Raw genomic sequence first — 23,750 nt, 5'->3', positions numbered from 1 at the left:
CCTCAGAAAATACTATAAGCTGTTGCAAAAGGAATTTCTAAAACCTTCACCCGTTCCTCCATTTCTGTCAGCTTTGAAGGATGTGTGTCTCACTGCCTGTAATTTTTCAGAAAGTTTAAGGAACCTGTGACCAAGTCAGAGTAAACCCTTTCTTTATTCTCTCACCTGTTTATAAATTTTGTAAGTGAGCCTTCAGAAATTTATTTGGACAGAAATGTCACTGAGAAGTTCTGGAAGAGTCATCATGATGGGCTGTCAGAAATAGCATGCATGTTTTTTTTCCCCTTCTTCTTCGTCTTTTGGAAGCTTACACTAAAAAATATTTTTCTTCTGTAAAAAATGTTTAGGTTTACAACTGATATCGCACAATACTGTCATAAAATCCATCCATCAAGTACTGTGCACATTGGTGAGACGATGACTGCAAACCTGTCGAGCCTTTCCCTGGCATGTGCTTTGTTGCACTTTTCTGCAACAGTGACTAATTCAGACTGGGATTTTCCTCAGTTTCTGTGATGCCTGGCTTCATCTTGATAAGGGCTTTGTTTGTTGTCCACTGACATGTAGTGTTGTTGCTGCGCAAGAATGCATGTTTGCTTGACCCCAGGCCATTTGTTAAACCAAATCTTATCTTTCCTGTTTGGTGCGTGGCTGCATTGACTAGTTTTATTAAATAGTCTCCCAGAAGAGGGAGCCTTTCTCTGAATGCTTGATTCCTTCCACATCTATTAACTCTATCCCAGAAGTGTTCCCCAATTGCTTCTCTAACCTGAGGCATGGTAGGTTTTTGATGTCATCAATACCATTTTGCTGGCTACATTGCAGCATTGCTAATATACTGTAGAACAAGGTCTTTTGTTAGTGTATAAACAGACTGATAAAATGGCCATAAGTGAGTCACTTTCTTTTGCATCTGTGGAACCCTTTTAATAAAATAAAGTAATAAAATTATAATAATAATAATAAAAGGGCTGTGGAACCTTGTTTCTCTCTTCTGAAATCTCTGCTTGTTTGTGCTGATGCCATTTGCCTACTTCTTTCTGGAGTCTGAAGGTTTTGCTGGTTTAAAAAAAGGTAAGTATTTTAAACAGTTTACTTAATCCAGTATTCATTAAGACATTCAGTGACTTTTCTGTGTATTTTTTAAATGTGTGTTTTTTTTGTTTGGCATTCTAATTGAGGTATTTCTGTTTTTAAATGTATTGCTCTACAGTATAAATACTCTACGGTGTAATGACATCCCAAACTTTCGCCCTATCGCCATCCTATCCCCTATTTCTAAGCTACTTGAAAAGTGTGTACACCAACAACTCTTACCCTGCCTCATCAATAATCAGCTTCTCACCCCCACACAACATGGCTTTAGACCAGGTCATAGTACCTCCACTGCCCTCCTCTCCTTCCTAGAAACAATCAACAAAGCCCGTGACTCTGGCCACTTTGTATCCACTCTTTTCCTCGACCTCTCTAAGGCATTTGACACTATTTCCCACAACCTCCTTCTTACCAAACTCTCTAAACTTAACCTATCCCCTTCCTCTACCCAGTGGTTCTCAAGCTATCTCACAAACAGGCAACAAGCAGTTAAATGGAAAAAAACTACCTCACCCGTCCTTAATACAACCACAGGCATCCCCCAAGGTTCCATTCTAGGTCCCCTACTGTTCAACATATTCATAAATGATTTCTTCCAAGCCATTCCTAACTCCAGTCTCATCCAATATGCCGATGATTCTACTATAATCTGTTCCTCCCCTTCCATCACAACTCTTAACAAGCTAACACAAGCCGCCTTCTCTTCCACTGAACAGTGGATGCTTGACAATCATCTAGCCCTTAATACAACCAAAACAAAACTTATGTTATTCAATGCATCCAAAACCTCTTCCCTAGACAAACAATCCTTCATAATTACCAGCAATAATAATAATACCCCCATAGAACTAGTCTCTGACACAAAATTACTAGGAATTATCATTGACAATCAACTAAAATTTGATAAGTATCTACTAGCAAATATATATATATATATATATATATATATATATATATATATATATATAAAAAACATAAAAAATTAGGTATGCTTTACCGCCACAGTTGCTTTATCTCTCCCACCACCAGGATTACATTAGCTAATGCATACGTCATCCCATCCCTTTTTGTATGGTGCATCTATCCTAACCAGCCTACAATCTTCCCTCAAAACAAAACTCTCGTCTTGTTATAATAAAATATCCAAATTTGCGGCAGGTCATAGAGCCTCTTCTCACCACTGTAATTCCCTTCACCAACTAAGTTGACTAGAATTACCAAACTTCCTCACATATACCCAGCTCATCCAAGCACGCAAACTCTTTCATAACCCGTCTCTCTGCCCCTCCCTAGCAAATACCTTTGAAATGCATAAACCAGATAGATTTCTAAGATCCAATTCCCAAAACCTAATTGAATTGCATAAACCAACACATCCTGCTGGGAATTAGTTGATGTCCTTCTCTCTTGCACACCTCTGGAACTCTCCCTTCTCCCTTCTGCACCACCAGCAGTCTCTCCTTGTTTAAAACCTCACTGCACTCGCACCTTACTTCATAATGGAAATGCTCTTGCTCTCATTCAGCCTAATTCTACTACACTTTCTTCATAACTTTCCAAACTTTGTTGCCTGTCACTAAAATGTTACATCCTTACCTCATTGTAATTCCCTAAAAAAAAACTACTACTTAATTAACCTGATGTAATTTTCCTAATGAAAATCTTTTATTTCTGTATTATGTAACATCTGTTTGAATTGTGCAGTATGGGTTTGTACTATACAAAATATGTATTTAACATTTAATTGAGATGTATATTATGGATTTGTGCTCTTTCTGTACTATGTATTTATATTTCTCTGGAGCTTTTCTCCTCAGGACTCCATTGAAAATGGGCTCCTTGTAGCCCAATGGACTATCCTGGAAAACAAACTGCAAATAAATAAGTAATCCTTGCATGCTAAGGAACTGAGTTCTTTATTTAGATGGTATTTTATCTTAACAGTTTAAAGAACAACTGGATTGTCTTGACATAACCAGAATGGCTAGAAGAGCATCTGGAGTATGTTTTGAAATAAGTACTTCTGTTTGACAAGTAGAAATTGTTACTCACTCACTGTATCAAGATTACTAGTGTAATGTTTTGCGGCTAGATTGCATTTGTTTCTGTTTAAAGGCTAGAATTTGTTTTCCATCCTTAAAAGATGCATTTCCCAAATGGATTCATTGTAATGCCTGCAAAGTCCAAAGAGATCATTTATATGTTTAGTTTAATTTTAGCTGTTGTGTTATTTCAGGGCTGTGGAACCTTGTTTCTCTCTTCTCAAATCTCTGCTTGTTTGTGCTGATGCCATTTGCCTACTTCTTTCTGGAGTCTGAAGGTTTTGCTGGTTTAAAAAAGGTAGGTATTTTAAACTCTTTACTTAATCCAGTATTCATTAAGACATTCAGTGACTTTTCTGTGTATTTTGTAAATGTGTTTTTTTTTATTTGGCATTCTAATTGACTTATTTCTGTTTTTAAATGTATTGCTCTACAGTATAAATTGAGTATGATCTGGCACATAGAGCCCTAGACATGTGCGCGCGCACACACACACACACACACACACACACACACACCTACCTCACTGACTCACTCACTCACACTGACTCACTCACTCACACTGACTCACTCACTCACACTGACTCACTCACTCACACTGACACTCACTCACGCACATTCTCACCTCTGTTGCCTTTTGCGTGCCTTATTGCCTGTATAGTGGCTGCCTATTTTAAGACTTTACATTATACTGCTTCATGTAACTGGAAGGTTCTGTGTTGTGCAACTACATATCTGGATTCTTTTTGGAATCTTCACTCCAGCATCATACTGCTTGCAAACAGTACTGCTCCAAAATCAGGTAGAGTAAAAGGCATACAGCTTAAATTCCTCAGGTGTAGACAGTAGAATTTCTTTACTGAAAGATAGATGTGATGAGCAATATACTTACTGGTAATCCAGAACTCAGTACATAGCCAAGCTTATGTCTTTTCTGTTTTTATCTCCTTTAATTTTAAATAGCTTGATTCCATGGCTTATGATGGGTAGTGTAGCCTCTGGCTTTTCTCTCTGCTAAGAGGTGATGGTAAGGCGTTTTTGAACTATCCCTTTATGTTCTCTGGTAGAGAGAGTCTGCAAAATGTCTGAAATGTATCTGCCAGGTTAACCCAAGCTTCTTGTGTGGTAGTTTGTGGTTCATATAGGCAAGCTATTGTTACAAGACTATAGTTTGCCAAACAAATTCACTTAGCCTGCTACATAGTTAATTATGCATTGCAATGTTGAGCTAGCCTTGTGGCTTATAAGGATAAATCCCAGGGTATGTCCCAGGTGATTTGGGTTCAACAAATCGTTCAGAAGACACAGAGAGGTGGCAAGGAGGATGGGTGTTGTCTGTCCTGTGGGGTGAGGGTAGGGCCCTAACTATTTGTGCTTGCTTCTTTGATTTGGGAGATGAAGGCATCACAAAGCACCGAATGTAGGAGCCAGTCTGGGAGGGACATGTAGTGTTGCTGCTGAAGACAGTAATAGTAACTGCTATCCGTGCATGTAAGGAAGTGAGCATACATGGATATAGGGGGGCATTAGGCAGTCCATGTGGTAAACAGGTGTGCACATCACTGCCTGGGGGAGGATTTAGGACAGTAAGTGAAAGATGCTTTCCATTGCTGTGGTGTCAGAGAGAGCACAGACACCTCCAATGTATTTCCAGATAATGGGTCCCCTGTATAGGGCTTCACTCTGGTGGATCTAAAAGGGCAGGCTCACTACCATGAAATGAATGGACCCCATGTGCCATTAGGGATGCTTGATGGTTGGTGTGGAGAGTGGAGAAAAAATAAAATATGCAGGGCCACTACCAGTCTATATCTAGACCAATGGTTCCCAATTTGATACAACTAAATTGGACAGGTTCTTATTTTTCAGTCTTTTACTTCACTTTTGTAGCTTTGTGGCACAATCTATGACTGAAATCACTGTTTTCTGATTCTGTAATGTGATAGCAGACATTTGTTAGTCTCAAGGTCAAACTCGTATCCTGTTGTACCATGGAAAGGCTATCCTTTCATCACTGATTCCTGCAGTCTCTCTAGCATGGATTAACCAGTTTTAGATGGAGAAAATGCACCTTGCATTGGCATTTCCTAGCTTAATCTTAGAAATTGATTCAGAAGTAGATACAAGTAATGGAGAAGTGACAGTCAATGTAGAGTGTCACTCCCTAGCTGTGGATTCATTGCATGTAAGTATTTTCTGTTTTTTTTTTTTTTATCAGTGTCACTGTGCTGCACTTAATTTCATTTATATTAATCAGTTCTGTCATTAATAATGGTAATGCTCACAGTGAGAAAGATAACTTCCTTGAATGTACAATTCCACTCCTCTCCAGAAGCAAGCAGCTGGATAAAGATTATTACATTTAGTGGACGAGTCATTTTAAACCGAAGTAAAGAAGATGCTCTTCAAGAAACTATGCTAGCAGTTTGATACACAAGGAACTAAACGTTCATCGGTAATTTTTTGTCTGTAACTGGATATTAATAATTTATTTATTTAACTGGGTTGGCAAGCTGGTCCAAGGATTCTTTTTAGCCACGACTCGATGAAAACAGGCACTTACTGAGTTTTTGAAGCTTTGTAAATACATGATTTAAAGTTATGCATCAGTCTCAATTTTAAGTACAGAAGTATGTAGATTATCCATATTTAAATTGGTAATTTAGAGGTAAACATTTAAGTGCTCATAAAAAAGGCATTGTTGTTCAGTGTTCTTTGTGTAGCAGAAGTAGTACTTCACCATCGAACATTGAGATGCATATATGAAAAAATGTAACGTTACTGTCTGTCTGTATTAGTTCATCATTAAACATGTAAGTACGCACAAGAAGAGTAAAATATAATGTTGCTGAAGTGAAAACATTAAACATAGGACTTAATGTTATTTTTAGGGGTGTTTGTTTCACATAACGTAATTGTTAAAACAGTTTAACACAGCAGATTGTCATCAGTGGTTATATTCTTTGTACAGATAATAGTACAGAATGGCGAAGGACATCTAACACAATTTCTGTTGGTGCCAGGTATACAGTTAACTGGTACAGTGAACATACTTATCAACTGTCCCAGATTTCACAGGAGGTCTCTACTTTTGCCTCATATTTTTACCCTGTTTCTCATAAAACTTTAGGTATTCTAATAAATTATTGACAATTAGTCAATTAATAATGCCTGGGGCGGCCACGGTGGTGCAGCGGTTAGTGTTGTCGCCTCACAGCAAGAGGTTCTCCGGTTCGATTCTTGGCTGGGGTGCCTTCTGTGCGGAGTCTGCATGTTCTCCCTGTGGTTGCGTGGGTTTCCTGTGGGTGCTCCGGTTTCCTCCCACATCCCAGACATGTTGTAGGTGGATTGGACACTCTAAATTGGCCCTAGGTGTGAGTGTGTGTGTGTGTGTGTGTGTGTGTGTGTGTGTGTGTGTGTGTGCGCCTTCTGTGGAAGGTTGGGCACCGGGCTGGCAACTCAACACCGTAAAAAACTCCACTGCCAATCATGAGCGGATAGATGATCCGCTGTGGCAACCCCTAACCGGGAAAAGCCGAAAGAAGAAGAAGTCAATTAATAATGCCATTTCATTATAGTTTCATAATTCATGTTCAAACAATGCATAGTGATGAAACATGCTGCTTTCTTAACTTTTTAAGTGAATTAGAATAATATTTAAAAATTGCCCTTGATTTTAGGCCTCTGTTCTCCTATTATTTGTCGCTTTGTCCACAATTCCTGAGTAAAGAAGTTGAGGTGTGGTTGTGAGATGCTACAATATCTTTTTTTTCTTTTTTTTTTTTTTTTTTTTTTGGAATTGTTTGAAGTCCGTGAGTTTTCTGATTCTTTGTGGTAGTATCATCCCAGAAGCAGGGGGTACCTAAAGAAAGACATTGTCCCTCAGTACTTTACTGAAGGGTGGTTGGTTTAACTAGGGTGATAGTATTTGCAGTTTACTGAAGTGGATAGTCTGTTTCACTGCGGTATGTTGGAGTTTTTGCAGTTTGTGAATGTCATGCTCTTGCAATGATAATGAGTCACCTGACCTTTCCTAGGGAAGTGCAATAATGTTCTTTTGAACTAGCAAGAGTAACGACTCTGCAGACTCTGACTGAGGTTCGTCAGGTGTGTGGGTTCTGTAAGATACAACACCTCCAGTGCGAAAAATTCACCCAGAAAACAAAGACAATTGAATAAATAACTGGGTAAACTGTGACTCACAAGCAGAATACAAAGCTGTTGCTCTAGTACAAAAAGAGAGGCGAAACGTTGATATAATCAAAAATCTCACAATTAAATTTTGAAATTTTTGGTTATTATATCAAAGTTTGTTCTCCCTTTTTGTACTAGAGCTAACATGTTTGTATTCTGCTTGTGAGGCACTGTTTACCCAGTTATTTATTAAATTTTTCTGTAAGATATCCATTTGAAATGCCAGGAGTCTTTAGTGCAAGTCCCAGCATATTGAGAAATAATTCAGACTTGCATACCCTAAGTACATGATGGCAATTCCTCATATTTACTTTTCTTAGAGATATGTCAATCTTATTGATTTATTTATTTATTTATTTATATATTTTTTTATATATATGTTAGAAGGGGCCGGAAGGGACTTGCCCTCCACAAGAAGAAAAATTAAAGGAAAAAGGCAAGACATTTGCCGCTCTCCTGTGGATTTGATCTGTTTTTTTTTTTGTCATTCTGGGACTTGATGTTATGAATCTTGGTATTTCAACAGAGAGCTTCTCTGTAATGAAGTGTCACAATAATTAATAAGGTCGTAGTCAGTTTTTGACAGTAACATTTGAAGAGCAGTAACTTATCTGGCTTCTGTATGAAGGAGGTTAGAGTATTTGTAAGCAAGTTTTATACTAAGTATAGGTTCGCTGATAGGATGCAGTTTGGTAGTGGAAGACATGATGGTAAGGAGGAGGATGGACATGCTATATGTCTAGGAGACAGCATGGAAAGGCAGTGCAGCAAAAGCACCAATTGTTCAAGGAATTACTTAAGGACTCCAGCACCTCAGGAAGAAGAGGAAATAGGTGGAGTTGTAGACGAATGGCATCTCCTCAAAACAACCTGTTTTAGGACTACAGAACAGGTATGTGGCCAAACCAGGTATGGAAATAAGGTACACAAGGAAACTGATGGTGGAATGAAGAAGTCCAAGAAGTCAGAAAAAGGAGTGCAAGAAAAGTATGAGATACAAAAGACAGAGCAGGCTAAGAAGGAATACTGGTTAGCTAACAAAGTGGTTAAGACAGTAGCTGCAATAGCGGATAACAAGGTATCAGAGGCACTCTGCCAGCTTCTAGAAAATGACTGCAAATGGCACAAAGAAATTCTGTCAGGTTGCAAGGCATCAGTTTCTGAATGAAGAAAACACAACAGAAGATGTTCTGCCCAAGATGCGGCCTACTATGAAAGAAGAGAAGGAGCCCATCTTAGAAGAAGCAAGAACACCACTAAGGAAAATGAAGTCAGGGAAAGCAGCAGGCTTAGATGAGATCACAGCAGATTTGATCAAAATGTTATGTGAGATAGGGGAGAAATGGCTCCTACTTGTAGCAATATGGAGAGAAAGGCATATCCCATATGACTTGAGGATAAGCAAGATAGTATACGAGAATAAAAGGGGCATACACAACTGTGGGCAGTGCAGAGGTACAAACTCATGTCACACTTCATTAAAGTTCTGGAGAGGGTGACTGATAAATGAATATGCAATTAGTAGAAAGTAAATGGGAGATGAGCAGCACAACCTGCCTGATGTTTGCAATGAAACAGATAGCTGTGAAGAAGCTAGAGATGAGGAGAGTCCAAACCATCATTCCTAGATTTGGAGAAGGCAAATGACATGGTCCCATGGAAGGTGATTTGGACAGTGACTCAAGTAAGAATAGGGCTCGGTTTCACAGAGGGATTCCTAGTGGAAGTGGATATTCATCAGTGTCCAGCTGTGAGACCTTGGCTATTCATACTGGTTATGGATTACATTAGCAAGCAGGCCAGAGAGTGCAGATAAGCAAAGGTGATTTATGCAGATGATGTGGCATTATAGGCAGACTCTATGCAAGAATTTCAACAAAGGGTAGGGTACTGGAATGCAAAACTGAAGGCACATGGAGTGAAACAGTGTACAGCTAAGACAGTTGTAATGGCAGCAAAATGAGAAATCAGAAGAAGATGAGAATTGAAACTGAAGGGAAAATAATGGAACAGATTAACAGCTTCATGTATTTGAGAGAAGTGGTTGAGGAGAAGAAGTCTGAATGGCTAGGTCAAAGCTAGAATCAGAGGGGCTGCAGCCAGCTGGCACTGAGTGTCAGGAACAGTGTATAACAGAAGAGTGCCAAAGAAGGTGAAAAGTAGGTTGTACAAAACAGTGGTGCCACTAGTACTACTGTTTGGTACAGACACTTGGGCACTAAAGGCAGAGCAGTTAAGGCAGTTAGAGGTGATGGAGATGAATTACCCAAGATAGATGGTAGGATGCACACTGTGGGGCAGACGAAGAAATTATGAGATTGCAGAAGAAACCAAAGTAGCTCCAATTACATAGAAGGTCAAAGACAACATATTATATGGTGGTTCTTCAGGTACTTGGGCAGAAAAGCTGAAGACAATCTGGTGAAGAAGATTTGGGACAGACAGGAAGAAGGCAAGAGGAAGCAAGGGTGTCCAGCAAAGAGATGGATAAATTGTGTGAGTGAAGACCTGCAACAGTCAGGCATGACTTTTAAAGGAGGTAAGAGTGTTGCATTGAATTAGATGGCAACAGTTGACACAGCACCCTGACCCCATGTAGAAAATGGGGAAAAAGGGGTTGATGGTGATGATGATCTCCAGTTATGAAGTTCATAGGTGTATAGTAGACCGGTGCCTTTATTAGCCTAACCATGCTTCCCAAGTGCATCCCATGGATGATTATGCCTTGGAAGTTATTTTATGGGGAGTATGTTAGTTAGGAATGCTTTAATGTCTGCATTTGTCCATATAGTTCCTGTGGTATGGCTCAGGGTAAATATGAGACATACTGGTTTGGAAATGTGTACTGCAGGTACCTTAATGCAGTCTGAATGTAGGGGTGGACATTTATTGACTCTGGATGTCTGTGATGTTAAGATACAGATGTCCTTCCTTATCACTGTTGTAGTATTCTTTAAAGATGGGGTATCCTACTGAGGATAACTGAATATCCATCCATCCTCAGAATTTCTTTGCTGCTAGCCCAAATGCTATTATATGAAATCAATCTGTAGGTCATTTGCAAAGTTGGTTCAGATACTGAGGCTTTATAAGTGGCCCATCTGGGTCTTTTATTTCCATTTTTTAGTAGCTTTATCCTTTTGCATGTCTTCTAGGAAGGGAAAATGTGAATGTGGAAAGCAGATTCTCCATAAGGATAGACACGTCAAGTGCCTTTTTTGTTTGGCTGCTAGACATGTCCATAGACAGAGTAAGATTTCTCAGGCATTTGTTCTGAAGACTTTTTACAGCCATCTTTCATCCCTTTCAGTTTACTAGGAGAATCAATGTTTGAAGCTTTTGGGCCAGGGTACCATGACTTCTGAGTCCACCTTACCCCATTGTTCAGCCACTGTTAAAAGGTAGTCTAAGAAGATACGGATTGAATCTGCTCCTATCCAGCCTTCTCTGGATGTCTATCCGATTGGATGAGGAACCCATGGACCATTCGATGATGGCTCCCTGTGCTGCAACCCAGCTGAAGGCCAACATGGGGCTGCATACTTGCACATCTGTTGAGCCTGTGCCTGTCTGCTGCAGCTGTGGAGGGGAAACCATGGCTTATAATATTTGAGGGGCCCGAGGGGATTCCTCAGATACTAGTTAGAGAGGAAGTCCTTGGTACATTTATTGAACTTAAGCAGGGGTCTGAGCCTCCTAGGTTTGTTAGGGCTGATGCTTCCCTGAAAAAGAAAGAGAAGACTAAGCATGTGGCTCTTGTGGCAAAGAATCTTCATAAAGAATGGCAGGATTTTACACAGGGTCTTTTTAATGCCCTTACAGCTTTAAAGCCTCCTCAAGGCTTGGCTGTCCCTTCTGCTGCTCCTTAGCTGTCTACTCCATCTAAACATCATAGGGAGTCTGAGTCCTCTGAAGAGTTAGATTTGGATTCTGGTGATGAATCATTGGCTTATTCTTCTATATCCATTCTCTTTTTGCTTTAGGGTCTGAGGAAAAGGATTGTCTTTCTCCAAATTTCCATGTGGAAGAATTGTCCTTTGGAGTTATTGTGGTATGTGTAATGGAACATTTTAAATGGGGTTGTTCCCAAATTTCTGATGTCTAAAAGAGGTACTATGAGCTCTTGTAGATTTAGTTGCCCCAACCTGCTGCAGTGTCCACTGTGTTGGATGCTGTGGGCGCTTTCTGTTCAGCTTCAGCTTACATTTTGACCAGGTTCTTCTTTCCCTCATTTTAACTCAGCCCTTTCATGTTTAGCAACAAATGATAACAGACTTTTGGGTGCTTTTCATTATTTGAAATGGTTATTTTATGGTTTGAAAGTCACTTCTTGCCTTTTCAGGAATTCTCCAACCCTCCTCTATGACAGCTCCCTTATTTTTCTTTTATTCTTCAGGATCTTTTAAGACAGGGAACCATTCAGCCTGTTCCCCCTGAAAAAAGGGTAATGGGTTTTATTCTAGGGTATTTCTGGTTCCCAAGAGGGGAGGGTTCTTGGAGGCTCATTCTGGATCTTTCTTTCTCAAAACATTCCTAAAGGTTCCTTACTTCAGGATGCTGTCTTTCCACCTGTCCTCCCTCTGCTGCTTCCTCATGCTTTCCTGGTGTCTCTGGCTTTGACTGATGCTTATCATCACATTCTTATTCACCCTGTCTTCAAGAAGATTTTATGTTTCTCTGTTTCTTCCTTAGATTATCAATTTTCTACATTGCCTTTTGGTCTTTTTGCAACCCAGAAGGTCTTTACCAAATGTCTAGCCCTGGTGCTGGCTTTCTGCATGGTTCAGGGAATTCAGATTTTCCCTTATTTATATGACCTTGTTAGTTCAAGCTCCCTCCCAGCATCATCATCTTTAAGATATTGAATTTACAATGCTTCTTCTGCAAAGTGCATAGTTCACATTCAACCTCAAAAAGTCTGTACTGACCCCTTCTCAAGATCAGGGTTTTTTTTTAGGTTGTATGATTCAGACTGTGCCAGTGATGGCTTTGTTGTCTCCTCCCAAGGTACTTCTTTGGCCACTTATTTTCAAACCCTTCTTCCTCTTTCAGTGCTTCCTGCAAGGGAATTCAGAATTCCTTTGAGCTCTAGGGTTCTTGGCATCCGCTGTTTCTATGGTTCATAGGTAGGTACTAGGCTATTGGCCCTAGGGCCTATATAAGCCTAGCCAAAAATGTACCCTGGCTTTTGCCACCCAAGAAAATTATTTTCCTGTGCCCCTGTCGAGCAGAGCCACTGAAGTGATCCCTGGGGTGAATTTCCTATTTGCCATCCAATCATCAAGATTTTTCTTGAAGAGTGCTAATGAGGAGCTCTGTTTGACATAGATAGGTAGTCTGTTCCAGAGTATGGGAAGTCTCTGGGACAGGAGTCTATCCCTCCAGCATGTTCTGTTTATTGTGGTGACAAGGTTTAGGTCCCTAGAGTTTGTAGCTCAGAGGGATTGGGATTTCTTTAAGTGGAGCATGTCCAACAGCTCTGGGTTTGACATAGCTTTGTGTGTTAGGCAGAGATCGCCTCTGAGTAGGCGGTATGCGACTGAGTAAAGCTGGAATTTTTTGAGACGGTCTGCGTAGGGAATCTGTTTGAGGCCAGTAATCCTCTTTGTGAGGTATTTCTGTGGCCTTTCCAGTTGTAGATGTCTTGTGAGGTACATATCAAAAGGGGCGTTGTACTCTATAATGGGTCTAATGAGTGATGAATAGAGGGGAACAATGACCTCTTTTTTTCTGGATGAGAAACCTTTTGTGATGAGGTGAGCCATGTAGATGGATTTCCTGACCACTGTGGCGGTGTGATTATCAAAGGAGAGACTACTGTCCACCTGTGTCCCAAGGTTTCTTATCACATTTTCGGCGTTAAGTAGACTATCAGCTATGTGGTAGTTCATGGGTGCAGAGTTTTTACCAAAGGGGATGACAATACACTTTTTGGCATTGAGCTTCAGGCCATGGCTTTGGCACCAGGCATCTGTCTCAGTGAGGCCCTTTTGTAGTATGTCCACATCGTTAGGAGTTTCGATTATGGCTCCTAGTTTGAAGTCATCTGCAAACTTTGTTAGCCAAAGACCTTCTGTGTTAGCCTGTACTTCAGAGAAGTAGATACCAAACAGGAGAGGACCCACGAATTGAACCCTGTGGTACTCCACTTGTCACTGGTCTGAAGTCGGATTTGGAGTCTGCTACTTTCACAGCGTGGGTTCTGTCCATGAGCCAGTTGGCAACCCATCTTGTGACAGGGATTTATACCTAGTTTAGTGAGCTTATCTATAATTCCAGAGTGGTGGATGGTGTCGAAAGCCTTGGCGAGATCTAGATAAGCTGTGTGAACCACCTTACCCTCATCTATGGCTTTGGTGACTGCTTCAAAGAAGTCAGTCAGGTTTAGGAGACATGATCTGCCTTTTACAAACCCGAACTGGGTAGGGTCCAGAGTTTGGAGATTACCAATGTCTTTGTTTATGAGTTCCATGATGATACGTTCCATGGCCTTGCAGACCAGGCTCGTTAGGCTAATGAGGCGGTAGTTCCTCGGGTCCGTCGTGGCTCCCCCTTTGTGGAGTGGGATAACTGTCATGGTGTGCCATTCAGTGGGCACAAAGTCTGAGGTGAGGCTATGACTGAACATGGTACTTAGGTAGGGTGCCAGTTCATTCTGTAGTTCATGTAGAATGCAGCCTGGGATATTGTCAGGTCCCATGGATGCTGTGTTCTTGGCTTTGGAGAATGTTTTTTTTACCTGTGCATCTGTGATTACAGGAACTTTGCATTCTTCCGGTATAGAGATGTGCCCTCTAGGGGGTGAGAGGGGGGTAAAGTTAGCACTGAACCTATCTGCCAGGATGTTGGCAATATCAGTTGGTTCTGTATATTTAGTGCCATTGTGCTGTAACTCAGAGCAGATCTGTGTGTTGCCATTGAGATTCTTGACATAGCTATAGAATACTTTGTGGTTGTCTTTAAAGTCAATGTCAGTTTTGTTTTCGTAACTAGCTTTGGAGGATTTTATGAGGGATCTTAGCTTCTTACTGAGGTTGACCAGGGAGTTCCTCCAGTCATGGGATTTTACTCTTTTTTGCAACAGTTTCTTTCTTCTGTTGTAGAGTTTGTTTATGGCAGAGGACCACCAGATGGCTTCCTTTTTTTGGAGGATAGCATCTTGGTTCTGTTAGGGATAGCATGATCCATGCACTTAAGTAAGTGCTTATAAAGTGCATTTGTGTAGGATTCAGCAGTTGTACCTCTGTTGTCCATCTGCATGGGTGTCATAAGGATTGCCACTTCTGTCTTAAGAAGTGTGAAGTTTGCTTTGGAGAAGTTTTTATGGTGGTTTCCCTAATTGGGGGGTGGGGGTAGGATGTGGATGACTAGGGTGATTAGCTTGTGGTCAGATCTGACCAACGAGAAATTGACCTCTGGTGTGGAACACCAGTTGCTCATGTTAGTAATGACCAGGTCTAGGATATTGCTGTCCCTGGTGGGGGTGTGAATAAGTTGATCCAAGGCGTTGGAATTTATGAATTCCAGAAAACAGTGAGCAAAAGAGTTGGTACAGGAGTAGTTTTCCCAGTTAATGGTGGGGTAGTTGAAATCGCCCATTATTAGGATGTTGGGTTGTACCCTAATACTTTCCAGTGTATCAAGAAATGAGGAGTGGGAATCCTGGGGTATGGTGGGGGGTCTGTAGCAAGCTAAAGTTTGGATTGTGGTCTTGTCCAGAGTTAGCTGCACTTGAATAATCTCGGATGCATTATGCTGTGCAACTGGCCTGGAGGCGTGGATGCCCTTAATGAATATGTGCACGCCTCCACCTTTAGTGCTTCGTTCCAAGTTAGGTGGCTGAAAGGTGTGGTATGAATTATAGCCTGGTAATGCAGGGGTGCTCTCTGGAACTTTGAACCAGGTCTCTGTCACTGCACAGATGTCGATGTTCTCCATTTTAAGGAGTGCCTTGAGTGAGTGCATTTTGAGGTTTAGACTTCTAGCACTGAGTAGCATTACCCTCAGATTTTGCTTGCTTGTACCTGTTATGGTGGTGAATTTGTCATTTGAACCTTGCCTAAAAAAGGCACTATAGGGGTGGCAAGAGCCTTAGACAGTATTAAGTTCCTTTTGACAGACACCATATGAGGAAGTTTCAGTGTTATCTCAATCCATTTAGCTTCAGTATTGCCTTTTCTTTTGATCTTATTCCTCTGTTACCTGCCTCAAGCTCAGGTTCCACTTCATCAGATCTCACTGAATCCCAACCTGCCTTTTCAAGTTTGCATTCCCATTCAGGAGCTGTACATGGATGCTTCGGATCAGAGTTGGAGAGCTTCTCCCAACTATGTCAGGGTCCAGATGTTTGGTATCCTCTGCAGCTAGCAGACTATATGAGTATCAAGGAGAGAAAAGCTCTGATTCTGGCTGCTCATGCTCTCCACTCCCTTTGGATCCATGGCCCTCTAAGGATTTTTACAGAGAGTATCACAGTAATATGGTATGTCAACAAGCAAGAGGACATAAAGTCATATCTTCTTTGTAGGGTTGGCTCTTTAGGCTTGGGAATTTATCTGCCATTGCTTGACCCATTAGGCAGTTTACTAACCTTCAGAGCACAGTCTAGTGGCATATACTCTGAGCAGGTCCAGGGCCAATCTCACAAATGTGTGCTTCCCAGAAAGGTGTTCCTGGGCACTGTTCATTACTGGGTTATTTCTCAAGTAGATCTTTTTGCTTCCCCTCTGAACAGACAGATTGCCATGTTCTGTTCCAGAGTGCCAAATCCTCTGGCTTAGAAGGGGAATACCATGTCTTTTTTCTTGAAGGGGTTGTTCCCGTATGCTTATTCCTATTTTCTTCTGTTGCCAAACATCCTGCACAAGATCATATGGGACAGGCCCAGAATCTTGCTGGTGACTCCCCTTTGGCTCAGACAGCCTTGGTTCCCAATTCTGTACCACCTGGATAGGGGCAATCATCACAAGTTACCTCACAGGTTGGATCTACTCGCACAAGACAAAGAATCTCTTATGAACCCTCACTTGTCCACCCTTCATTTGACTCTTTGGTGATAGGAGTTTGATTCTATTTGGACACACATTTTCTGAGGGCATTCTTCAGGTATTGCAGGATGGCAGCAAGCATACTACTTGAAAATCCTCTATGGCTAAATGGAAGTGATTTTCTATTTGGTGACTCGAGCATGACCTTGAACCCTTTTTCTGTGTGTATTGCTATGGCCCTTATTTGTTTGAGTTGCTCACTTCTGGCCTGGCATACTTATCTGTTAAAGGTTGTCACCCGTTTCTGCTTGTCTGCCCCTGAATCCACCACTGGCTTCTTGATTTTAAGTCAAACAATTTTTCACCAATGTTCTTCATATTAGGCCTCCAAGAAAATCTATTCCTCCTTCATGGGAACTTAATTTTTTTCTTGAGATGGACTCAGTTTCCTTTTGAACCTGCAGTTTCCTCTTCCTTGCAAAACTGTACTTGGCAGACTGTATTGTTGGTAGCTCTTCCTTCTGCCAAGAGGGTCTCTGGGCTTCAAGAATTCATGACATTTCCAACTTTTTATTTTTTCTCAAGAACAAGGTGTCTCTGTACCAATCATTCTATGCCCAAGGTAGTTAATGATTTGTCCCAGAGTCAAACAGTTCATCCCCCCCCCCTCCACAGAAGGATAGTGAGAGCATTCTTCATACCTTGGGTTTACTTGGACAGCTCAGATATTACCTAGATAAAACTAAATGTATCAGGAAATCTCAGCAGATTTTTGTTTCCTTTCATGCCTGGTAATTGGGTTTGGCTGTGTAAGCAAACGATCTTCTGGATTTCTAAGACCATTCTTTTTTTTTTTTTTTTTTTTTTGCTATTCTTCTAATGGCAGGCAGCTTTCTTCTTTTGTTTGTGCTAATTCTGTCGGGGCTGTGGCCTTTTCTGGTACTTTTTTCAAAGGTCTGAATACTTGATCCCATTTTAGAAGTTTCTACTCTTGTCCTCTGTACATACCTTTGTTGAAAATTACAAGTTGGACGTTATTTTTAGAGCCAAAGTAATTTTTGACAGGGTCATCTTACATGGGTTTTTTGAAGGCCCTTTTGTGTCTTTTTCCTCCCATCCTCTGCAGTAGCTTTTGTACTCTCCCATCTGTAAGTAATACTGCAACAGTGATAAGGAGGGGCACAGTGCAGCTGTGTTAAGAGCTTACAATAACAGTAGATGTCCTACTTCTTACTGTTACAGTATTCTGTACCTCCCCCATTTATTTTTCTGTTATCTGTCTTCTGACCCGAGGCATCACTTCTTTTTCTTTTCTTCCATTCCTGGATGCACATGGTCAATCTCTTTCTCTTGGTTTACTCTGTTTCTCCTGGGGGGAATTACGTTCTGAGGATTATGTGCTCATATGTCACTTGCATACCTTATATCTTGGGTGTAGGACATATGTCTGTTGTATGGCACGTGGAAGGAGGTAAAACTTTATTATGCTGACCAGATGTTTGGCTATCCTCTGCAGGATATCTCATCTGTAAAGAATACAGTAACACTGAGAAGTAGGACATCTACTGTTTATGGTAAGATCTTGCACAACTGCACTACTGCTGTTGCAGTAACCTAAGCTGTATGGGTCCTATCCCCTTGCAACTGGAAGCTTCACAGAACTGTGGGTGCATTCTCTGTCCTCCAACTGTCAGGAACTCAAGTTGAGCCCTATAAGACAGCTGGAGTGCAAAAAGGCTTCAGAGCTTTTTGCCTGTCAAAGTGAGTGATCTTTCCATGGGTTTGAATCTGATCCTCAGATCTGACTCTGCCACTTTCTAAAGATTCCAGGAGCCGACTCTCAAGCTCCTCACTTACCTGTAATGCCCCTGACCCCAACAAACACCAGATCTCATTTGCCGTTCTTGAAGATGGTCAGGATTGTGATTCCTTGAGATCCTTTGGGGTGTTGTGAGGGAAAGTTGGAATTTTCTTTTTACTTTTTGACAGTCCTTTATCTTACTTATTAGTTAAAGTAACCCCCTTACCTTCTATAATCTTCTCTACAGAGTTTTTGGCATTTCTTATACTACCATTGTTGGTAGTCCATTCCTTGTCTTCCTCCTTCTATACTCTTAGGTATTTCTCGCAATACCGTGGTTGGTAGTTAATTCTTTTGTTTCTTCCTCAAAACAAGTCTTTCTTGCTTTCTTTTTAGACTTTGTGGTGTTTTTATAAGTCAACTGGATTTAAAAAATGCACTTCCTGTGGGGATAAGATCCCCAGTACTGATGCCCACAGGGAGTGCGTTTATTGTTTGGGTCCAGCACATCTGGACAACTCTTGTTCCATATATGTGGCCTTTAATGGTAGAGCAATTAGTGATAGAAGAAATAAGCTAATTCTGAAAGGTCTCCTTCCCTTTTCTGCTTCATCTTCAAGCACTTCTTCAGGGGCTCAAACCCCCTCACAAAAATCAAAGGATCCCAAGGAGCACCTTAAGCGCTCTCCTGACCAGTCTCTGCAGCCTATGCCTACTGTAGAATCTCCAAAGAAGGTTCCTAAAATTTCGGCTTGGAAACCTTCGGATCCTGCACAGTCGATTGTTCCATCTCCTCTTACCCCGTGTTCCCAGGTTCTCTCTGGAGCCAGCGTCTCCAAGACTGAGGTCTCCCTTTTTTTGCAGGAAACGCCTAAGAAGTCCTTAGGGCCACCTTCCACATCCTCTTCTATTAGGCCTTCCTGTAGACTGTCCGAAGCGGAGGTGGATAGGATGATGAAATTCCTCAGAACACAGATCCATATGGGGATTTTGCCAGCTCTGTCTCCCATCGAATCCATGAGCCACCAACATTTTTTTCAAACTGTAATTGCTCCTTCTCTGATCTGGTCACCTGTTTTGAAGAACTTGGATCCAAGAGCCCTGGGAGTTGAATCGTTGGATCTAAAGGTTATTTCAACCTAGACTCTAGCTACTTCTGTGACTCAATCAACTCCGATACTGTTGGAACACGACTGCTGTTGGAGCTGAAGCATTGGTGTCAGATCCGAGGGGTTGAGTTTGACTCCAAAGTTTTTAGAGCTGTTATGTCCTCTTGGAGCTTCGGAGCTTAATAGTTCGGCTCTGACTCTTCCCTTGAAGCAGGAGGTTGGAGGGTTTGGGGTTGTCTGCTCTAAGACCCTTGGCTCTGGTGGGACCTCTGCCTCCCTGGGCCCCTCTGCCTTTAAGGCGATGGAGAGGCCTTTCACTCAACCCAGAGTAATGTCAACTCTCCCTTCTTCGGATCTGTACCCTATTCCTTCTCTGAATCCTGTGTCCGAGTCCTCGCATCCTACACCTCAGGGACAGCCAGTCCAGGGGAGCTTCCAAGCAGTTTCAACCAGGGAACTCTCCATCCCATCCGATACCTCCTCGGAACATCCCACTGAGGAGGTTCCTCGTAAGAGGATGTGCAAAAGGAGGCACTTGGAATCCCCCCAGGAATTCCCAACAGAAGACATTGATTTTGATGAAGGAAAGGATCCCCTAGATCTCCACCTGAAGATGTCTGATTTGGAGACATCTTAGAAATCCCTTGCCAGAAAGGTGGTTGATCTTCCCAAACCCCTTCCCAGGAGCAATTGGTGTTCCTGGAAGCCTTCAGGTCTGTCCCATCTACATTTTGGGTTACTCCCTGTAGATGAGCTTGTAGCTCTTGTCTCCTGCAGGGAATGGAAGGAACTGGACTTAGTGGAACCTATTCAAAAACACCCCAACAAAATCTTAAGCACCCCTAATGATAAACAGTTCTGGACTAAAGGGATTTCTGTAGATGCCATGGGTGTTGCAGCAGCCACCAAAAAGGAGCTTGCCAAACAAAGCTCTACTGTCCATCCCCCTAACAGAGAGTCTAGGGCTTTGGACAGGTTTGGGAGTCAAGTATATAGATCAGCTGCATTTGCCCTGTGATTGCTGAACTACCTGGCACATTTTACCAGATTACAGAGGGGCTTGATAAAGGAACTCTCTAGTTCTGCCCAAGCATGTCCACAGAGGAAAAGAAGTCCTTTTGTTTGCAAGTGGCACCTTACAATCCATTACAAACTCGTCCATGAGGTTGATCTTGCATGCCGGTACCTTGAGTATGGCTAGTTCGGGCATATCCATAAGGAGACATGCCTGGAGGAGATGGTGCGATTTTGTGGAACCCTTCAAGGCATCATTTATCAATGCTGCCTTTGAGGGATCATCCTTGTTTGGCCCAACAGTAAAAGAGACTATTTTCCACAGTGAAAAGGATGGAAAGACCTTGTCTGCTGTTGGAATTTGCTTTTCTACTCTGCAGAAACCCTTTTCCAGTAACCAATGCAGTAGTAAGAAAATGTGGTTCAAAATATCTCAATGACCTTTTCAGGAGTCACCCAGGGAATTTTCCCCAAGAGGCAGAGGGGAAAAAACTACAGTGGTAGATGTTGCGCACGAGGTCAAGGGGGTCTGCAGAGTCAAGGATTTTGAGATTCTTTCTCTGACAGATTCTTCCTGTATTCTTGAAAGGTTGCCAGACTGTCCCTCTTTGGAGGCAGTCCAGGGGCATGTATCCTTACACCAAAACACCTGGCTAGTCATCACAAATGACTTTTGGGTGCAAAAGATCATATCCAGAGGGTATTTCATTCCCTTTTTATAAATTCCAGTAAAAACAAGGAAAATTCTCTCCGATGTTCCACCCAATCAGAGAGAGCTAGCAGCTCAAGAGATCACAAAGTTGCTGGACCAGTCATCCAGGAAGTCCCACTGGACCAAACAGGATCCAGAATTTATTCATGGTTCATTTTACTGCCAAAAAAGACGGGACCTGAGACCTGTCTTGGATCCAAGTTATTTGAACCAGTTTGTAAAACATTCCAAATTCCCCTTCAGAAGGATGACTGGATATGGTCAGTCGATCTTAAAGATGCATGCTATCACATCAAAATGAACAGGTGCTTTTGAAGGTACCTGTACTTCTGGCTGGGAGCCAGTCATTATCAGTTTAGAGCCCTGCCCTTAGGTCTCACCACAGCCACCAGGTTATTCATCAAGTGAATGGCAATGGTAGGAGCTCACCTGAGACTGCTTGGATTCAGTGTGTTTCCCCATTCAGATGACTGGCTTCTTACCGCAGCAACCAGGCATCTACTAGCAAAAGCCAGAGATTATTTACTTCAGCTGTCACTCTCGCTGAGAATCATCATCAACATGCACAGATGTCATCTTCAGCTGATTCAAGTTGTAGATTTTATAGGGGCAGGATTAGACACAGACAGTTGTGTAGCTCTTCTGCCTCAAAACAGAATTCTTACATGGAAGATGCACATCAAACAGATTCTTTCCATTCCTCCCCTCCCAGCAGGACTGGTCCTAAATGCTCTAGGGTCGATGGCTGCTACTATAACTCTATTCCCATTGCTTACTTACTCATGAGAATTCTTCAACAGACCTTGGCTGTGCAATGTCCTTTCATCATTATCTTTTGAATCGGCCGATAAAATTGCCACACATTTGCAGAAAGGCTCTTCTTTGATGGATCTACTCTGAGGAGATCAGTCAAGGTCGTCCATTTATCCTTCCTCCCCCTAGCACCATGTTAACCACAGTTGCCTCCCAGTTGGAATGGGGGGTGGGGAGGCATTACTTGGGAAGGACTGTACAAGGCAAGTGGTCCCCACAAGAGACCAATTTGCATATCGGTGTCCTAGAGATGTGAGTGGTGCTTCTAGTGTTGTAGGCCTTCCAGAGCTTTCTCCCTCAAGGGGCTATTGCAGTACAGACAGACATGTCAGTAGTCTGGTACATCAACAAACAGGGGAACCAAATCATATCCCCTGTGTTAAAAAAGCAATGAGCGCATTGCAATGGGCAATTTCATCCAACCACTTTCTTGTAGCAAAGTACGTTCTGGGGAAATCCATCATTGTAGTTGGCAAACTCAGCTGACCATACTCATGCCTCATGAGTGGTCTGTCAACCAATCAGTGACAAACTTGATCTTCCACAAATGGGGTCAGCCTTGCTGCGACCTATTTGCATCTCCCCTAAACAATAAATGCAGCAGGTTCTTTGCCCTTATCCCACCTCAGGAATAGCCACCGAGAGATGGTGTAGTCCATGTTTGGCCATCCGGTCTCCTCCATGCGTATCTTCTCCTGCCTCTCATTACCAAGTTTCTTCAGAAAGCACTTCAGTTGAAGAACACAGTAATGCCTATTGCTCCCTTCTGGCCTTGACAAATGTGGTTCCCCTTCCTTTGGTCTCATTTGGTACATCCTTCTTGGTCACTGGATCCTAGTCCAGACCTTCTATTTTACCTGTCAGAGCAAGTTTACCCTGATATTGCAGGCCTCAAGTTCACTGCATGGTTTCTCCAATTCTGATGATGGCTAGACAGTCCAAACTTTCCTCCCCAGTTTGAAAAATCCTACTCTCTTCTCATAAACCTTTGAGGAAAATTTACAAAAGTAAATGGAAAAGATTTACCTTTTGGGCTCATCTGAGAGAATTAGATCCCTGTACTGATCCACTTCCAGCTGGACGGAGCAATTGTTTCCACTTTCAAGGTTCAGTTAGCAGCCATCTCGAACTATCACATCAGAGATGATGCTGCTCCTTTATCTTCATCCAAATTATGTAAGGCCTTTCTTAAGAGTACCTTCTTACTTAGACCTCCAATAAAGGCTATATTCCACCTTGAGACCTCCCTATGGTTTTGCAAACCTCAGTGCTTTTTCCTTTTGAACCATCAGCTAAATTAGATCTCAAGTTTCTTTCTTGGAAAACTTTTTTTTCTGGTAGCTATAACTTCTGTAAGAAGAGTATCTGAGCTCCAAGCACTGTCTTCCAAACTGCCATATTTGATATTTCACAAGTACAGGGTTACTTTACACACAAGTCGTTCTTTCTTACTAAATGTTGCCTGTGAAACCAATATCAACCAGGTCATCAATTTGCCAGTTTTCTACCCCAAATTTGAAAATAAAAGGTGAATATACCCTTTATCTTCTTGATGTGCATAGGCAACTTTGTTTTTACCTTCATAGGACCAAGCAATTTAGAAAAAATGATATGTTATTTTTCTCTTTCACTAGTAAAAGATTGAGAAGACCAGTTTCTAAAACTACACTGGCTAAATGGGTAATGGATTGGATTTCCAATGTTTATTCCTGGAAAGTATTGCCTTACCAAGTGAACTGAAAACACATTTAACCAGGTCAATGACTACATCGGCAGCCTTTTTGGCTAGAGCCTCTGTTGGTGATATTTGTGCAGCTGCCACTTGTTGCAATACTCATACTTTTATTGCACATTACAAATTGGACATTACTTTCAGAAGCAGAGCTGCCTTTAGTTCCACATCTCTCTCTCTCTCTCTCTCTGTTGTATCTTTCGGCTTTTCCCGGTTAGGGGTCGCCACAGCGGAACTCCAGTCTGCTAATG

General features: G+C 41.8%; 1 protein-coding gene across 1 annotated transcript in view; it reads left to right on the top strand.

The window, feature by feature from the left end:
- LMBR1 (limb development membrane protein 1) overlaps positions 1 to 23,750 on the top strand; it is a 1,668,467-nt gene that overhangs the window by 356,666 nt on the left and 1,288,051 nt on the right. The window contains exon 5 of the mRNA XM_044065580.1: positions 3,332 to 3,435. Within this exon, the coding sequence (XP_043921515.1) occupies positions 3,332 to 3,435 (104 nt within the window). The remainder of the gene's footprint in view (positions 1 to 3,331; positions 3,436 to 23,750) is intronic.

Source organism: Protopterus annectens, chromosome 3.part0, assembly GCF_019279795.1.
Source record: "Protopterus annectens isolate FY-2018-M chromosome 3.part0, PAN1.0, whole genome shotgun sequence".
Taxonomy (NCBI): domain Eukaryota; kingdom Metazoa; phylum Chordata; order Ceratodontiformes; family Protopteridae; genus Protopterus; species Protopterus annectens.
This window is presented reverse-complemented; position numbering and strand designations above follow the sequence as displayed.